The 4,947-nt window shown below is 47.8% G+C and overlaps 1 protein-coding gene across 3 annotated transcripts in view; it reads right to left on the bottom strand.

Annotated features, from left to right (window-relative positions):
• Positions 1-2,117, bottom strand: part of mtmr2 (myotubularin related protein 2) — a 20,187-nt gene extending 18,070 nt beyond the window's left edge. For all 3 annotated transcript variants that reach the window (XM_037533411.1, XM_037533412.1, XM_037533413.1), the window contains exons 1-2: positions 1,901-2,117; positions 108-204 (exon numbers count right to left, since the gene is read on the bottom strand). In XM_037533411.1, the coding sequence (XP_037389308.1) occupies positions 108-204; positions 1,901-1,965 (162 nt within the window). In that variant the 5' untranslated portion in view covers positions 1,966-2,117. The remainder of the gene's footprint in view (positions 1-107; positions 205-1,900) is intronic.
• Between the last annotated feature and the right edge of the window lie 2,830 nt (positions 2,118-4,947).

The raw sequence follows: 4,947 nt of genomic DNA, 5'->3' as shown, positions 1-4,947 counted from the left end.
TATATAATGAACAGTAAGTCATTATTACTGGTGTTATTGCTGTTGTTATTACTGTGTTATTACTGTTATTATCATTGTTATGACAGTGAGGTGGTGATGCTCCTGACCCGTAGCTGGGGTGAAAGGTCACTGTTGGAGGTCTGCTCAGAGGAGACGGACGGTCCTCGGGTCTGCAGGGACCGATCTGACCGAGACGTGGACGAGCTGGACACATTAGAACCCAAATAACAGAACCGACGTTAATACAGCAGAATGGACCTTCACCCTGATTCTGTTACCATTACAGTTGTGATCTTACTCAAGTTCTAACAGCTAGCTAGAACGTGCTCTATCTAGAACGCTTCACATATAAACATAATCCACTGAAGGTTAAACATCAAACAGTCGGAGCAGAAAATCGTTACAGCGGATCAAAGCTTCTCTCTAAAACACGGTTCTTCAGTGGTTCTTCAGCAAAGGGAACAGTTCTATTTAGAACTGAGAATGAGTTCAACACAGATTACTTTTAGATAGAACCAACGGTTCTTTCCATGGAACAATAGTTCTTCAAACTGGACACTGTATGCGGTTCTATACAGAACCTTTTTGAAAACGGTTCTATAGAGCACCAGAAGAGCTCTTCTTGCTCTTCATGCTGTAAAACAGTGATTATTCAAGGGTTCTTTATGATCAGGGTGGTTCTACTTAGAAACATGAGTTCAACATGGAACCATTCCATGTTTAAACGGTTCTCTGCATGGTAGTGATTTTTCAGATTGATGTTGCATTTACGCCTAAATGGAACCTTTTTGAAAGGGTTCTACACATCACCAAAAAGTTCTTCTGAATATAATACACTTTTAAAAAGACGGTTCTCCAAGGTTCTTTAGCCAAAGAAATGTTTTCATTTAGAACCATGACTTCTATATAGAACCATTTTGCCTTTAAATGGTTCTCTGCATGGTGAATGGTTCTCTCAGATTAATAGAGAATGTAGGTGGTTCTTTAAGGGTTCCTTAGTGAAAGCAAGTGGTTCTGTATAGAACCATGAACACAAAGAACCTTCGCATGATTAAAGTGTTCCGTACATTGTAGAAAGGGTTCTTCAGCTTGGAGAACCTTTTTGAAAATGGTTCTTCTGTTGTTATGGGTTTGGTATTGTAATAATAGAAAAGAACCCTTTTCTAACGGGTTCCATGAGGAACCATCTAAAGCACATTCTCCAACAACGTGAAGAACCCTTTCATGATACAAAGGGTTCTTTGAGTGCACATGTTTCTAAACAGAACTGTTTTCTTTATTGAAGAACTCAAAGAACCATCTTTTAGGGGTGTGTAGGGTTCTATGTGGAACCTTTTTTTGGAAATGGTTTCTTACAGAACCAAAAAGGGTCGGCCCTGGAAAAACAGGAGAACCGGCTTTTTATTGCAATATAGAACTTTTATTGAAAAGGTTCCTCTCACCTGCAGGTGAATAAAGCGGTTATAACCCGTAATAAGGCAGTAATAAGCTTCGATCAGTTAACAGCAGGTCGACCTGACGATCCCACTGCTAAGCTAATTAGCTAACAGCACTGGGGGCTTCTGTTTACCCTTCAACATCCACTGATTTATCACGTCAGAACGTGTTAAACTCGTTGTGACACAAAAGACTGTGGTTTTAAACAGTTTCAGTCCAGTGTTAGCGGTTAGCAGTTAGCCTCCTACTCTAACTCTCTGGTCCACCTTAAACGGTGCATCAGTTACATGCAGGCGCCTGGAAGCTGCAGCTGGGGCTGCTTGACCGTTTAAGGTGGAACGGAAAATTCCAGTGAGACGCTGGTAAAGGTAAACTAACGCATCCGAAGCGAGGTAAACAGGCAGTTAGCATGGTGCTAATTCACCGCTTAAGGGCAAGCGAGACGCCGGAGGGAGCGGCTTACCTGCAGACGGAGTCCAGGCTGGGCTGTCTGGAGCCCGGAGACTCGCCGTTAGAGCCCCGATCCATCCGAGCAGCGGAGCCGCCGAGCGTCACCCAGAAAAGCCGCGATTAAACCCGCATCTGGCCGCTTTAGCGCTCGGTATGTCAGCTAAACCAGCCCAGCTCAAACACAGGAAGCTGCCATCTTTACCCACACGCCCTGAGCGGGGAGGTCGTGTTACACAAACACTGTTATTATGGCTTTGCGGGGACCTGATCTAAACGGCGTGATTAAACGAAGTAAACGCAAAACAGTTCGGGATTATTTTATTACTTTTAAAGAAAATGGGTAACATAAAATATTTAAATAGTTACGATATGAGTTTTATACAAGTATTTAGACACACAAAAGAAAACACAAACAGGAAAGAAGGTAGACAATGTTTTACAGAGAGACACAGGAGAGAGACAGGACAGACACAGGAGACAGACAGGAGACAGACAGGAGGGACACAGGAGAGACATAGGAGAGAGACAGGACAGACATAGGAGAGAGAGGAGAGACAGAGGAGAGACACAGGAGAGACATAGGAGAGACACAGGAGAGACACAGGAGACAGACAGAAGAGACACAGGAGAGAGACAGGAGAGAGACAGGACAGACAGAGGAGAGACACAGGAGATAGACAGGAGAGACAGAGGAGAGAGACAGGAGAGACACAGAGAGAGACAGCAGAGACACAGGAGGGAGACAGCAGAGACACAGGAGAGACACAGGAGAGACATTGGAGAGAGAGGACAGACACAGGAGAAAGACAGGAGAGACCAGGAGAGAGACAGGAGAGACATAGGAGACAGACAGGAGAGACACAGGAGGGAGACAGCAGAGATAGAAGGGAGACAAAGCAGAGAGAGGAGAGACACAGGAGAGACAAAGGAGAAAGACAGGTCAGAGGCAGGAGAGAGACAGGAGAGACACAGAAAAGAGACAGAAGAGACACAGGAGAGACACAGGAGAGAGAGAGGAGAAAGAGAGGAGAGACACAGGAGGGAGACAGCAGAGAGAGAGGAGAGAGACCGGAGAGACACAGGAGAGAGAGAGGAGAAAGACAGGAGAGACACAGGAGAGAGAGAGGAGAGACACTAGAGGGCGCAGAACAGTAGAAGGAGCAGAACACTAGAGGGAGCGGAACACTAGAAGGAGCAGAACGCTAGGGGCACTCAACACTAAAGGGAGCAGAACACTAGAGGGAGCAGAACGCTAGAGGGCACTCAACATTAGAGGGAGCAGAACGCTAGAGGGAGCAGAAAACTAGAGGGAGCAGAAGACTAGAGGGAGCAGAACACTAGAGGGAGCAGAAGACTAGAGGGAGCAGAACACTAGAGGGAGCAGAAGACTAGAGGGAGCAGAACACTAGAGGGAGCAGAACACTAGAGGGAGCAGAATGGTAGAGGGAGCAGAACACTAGAGGGAGCAGAACACTAGAGGGAGCAGAAGACTAGAGGGAGCAGAACACTAGAGGGAGCAGAACACTAGAGGGAGCAGAATGGTAGAGGGAGCAGAACACTAGAGGGAGCAGAATGGTAGAGGGTGCAGAACACTAGAGGGAGCAGAATGGTAGAGGGTGCAGAACACTAGAGGGAGCAGAATGGTAGAGGGTGCAGAACACTAGAGGGAGCAGAATGGTAGAGGGTGCAGAACACTAGACGGAGCAGAACACTAGAGGGAGCAGAATGGTAGAGGGAGCAGAACACTAGAGGGAGCAGAACACTAGAGGGAGCAGAACACTAGTGGGAGCAGAACACTAGAGGGAGCAGAAGACTAGAGGGAGCAGAACACTAGAGGGAGCAGAACACTAGAGGGAGCAGAATGGTAGAGGGAGCAGAACACTAGAGGGAGCAGAACACTAGAGGGAGCAGAAGACTAGAGGGAGCAGAACACTAGAGGGAGCAGAATGGTAGAGGGTGCAGAACACTAGAGGGAGCAGAATGGTAGAGGGTGCAGAACACTAGAGGGAGCAGAATGGTAGAGGGTGCAGAACACTAGAGGGAGCAGAACGCTAAAGGGAGCAGAACACTAGAGGGAGCAGAACACTAGAGGGAGCAGAAGACTAGAGGGAACAGAACACTAGAGGGAGCAGAACACTAGAGGGAGCAGAATGGTAGAGGGAGCAGAAGACTAGAGGGAGCAGAAGACTAGAGGGAACAGAACACTAGAGGGAGCAGAAGACTAGAGGAAGCAGAACACTAGAGGGAGCAGAACACTAGAGGGAGCAGAATGGTAGAGGGAGCAGAAGACTAGAGGGAGCAGAAGACTAGAGGGAACAGAACACTAGAGGGAGCAGAAGACTAGAGGGAACAGAACACTAGAGGGAGCAGAAGACTAGAGGGAGCAGAACACTAGAGGGAGCAGAAGACTAGAGGGAGCAGAATGGTAGAGGGAGCAGAAGACTAGAGGGAGCAGAACACTAGAGGGAGCAGAATGGTAGAGGGAGCAGAAGACTAGAGGGAGCAGAAGACTAGAGGGAACAGAACACTAGAGGGAGCAGAAGACTAGAGGGAGCAGAACACTAGAGGGAGCAGAAGACTAGAGGGAGCAGAACACTAGAGGGAGCAGAACACTAGAGGGAGCAGAATGGTAGAGGGAGCAGAAGACTAGAGGGAGCAGAAGACTAGAGGGAACAGAACACTAGAGGGAGCAGAAGACTAGAGGGAACAGAACACTAGAGGGAGCAGAATGGTAGAGGGAGCAGAAGACTAGAGGGAGCAGAACACTAGAGGGAGCAGAATGGTAGAGGGAGCAGAAGACTAGAGGGAGCAGAAGACTAGAGGGAACAGAACACTAGAGGGAGCAGAAGACTAGAGGGAACAGAACACTAGAGGGAGCAGAAGACTAGAGGGAGCAGAACACTAGAGGGAGCAGAACACTAGAGGGAGCAGAATGGTAGAGGGAGCAGAAGACTAGAGGGAGCAGAAGACTAGAGGGAACAGAACACTAGAGGGAGCAGAAGACTAGAGGGAACAGAACACTAGAGGGAGCAGAATGGTAGAGGGAGCAGAAGACTAGAG

Source organism: Pygocentrus nattereri, chromosome 23 (assembly GCF_015220715.1).
Source record: "Pygocentrus nattereri isolate fPygNat1 chromosome 23, fPygNat1.pri, whole genome shotgun sequence".
NCBI lineage: Eukaryota > Metazoa > Chordata > Actinopteri > Characiformes > Serrasalmidae > Pygocentrus > Pygocentrus nattereri.
The sequence above is the reverse complement of the archived record's forward strand: the minus strand, read 5'-3'. Positions and strand labels throughout refer to the sequence as shown.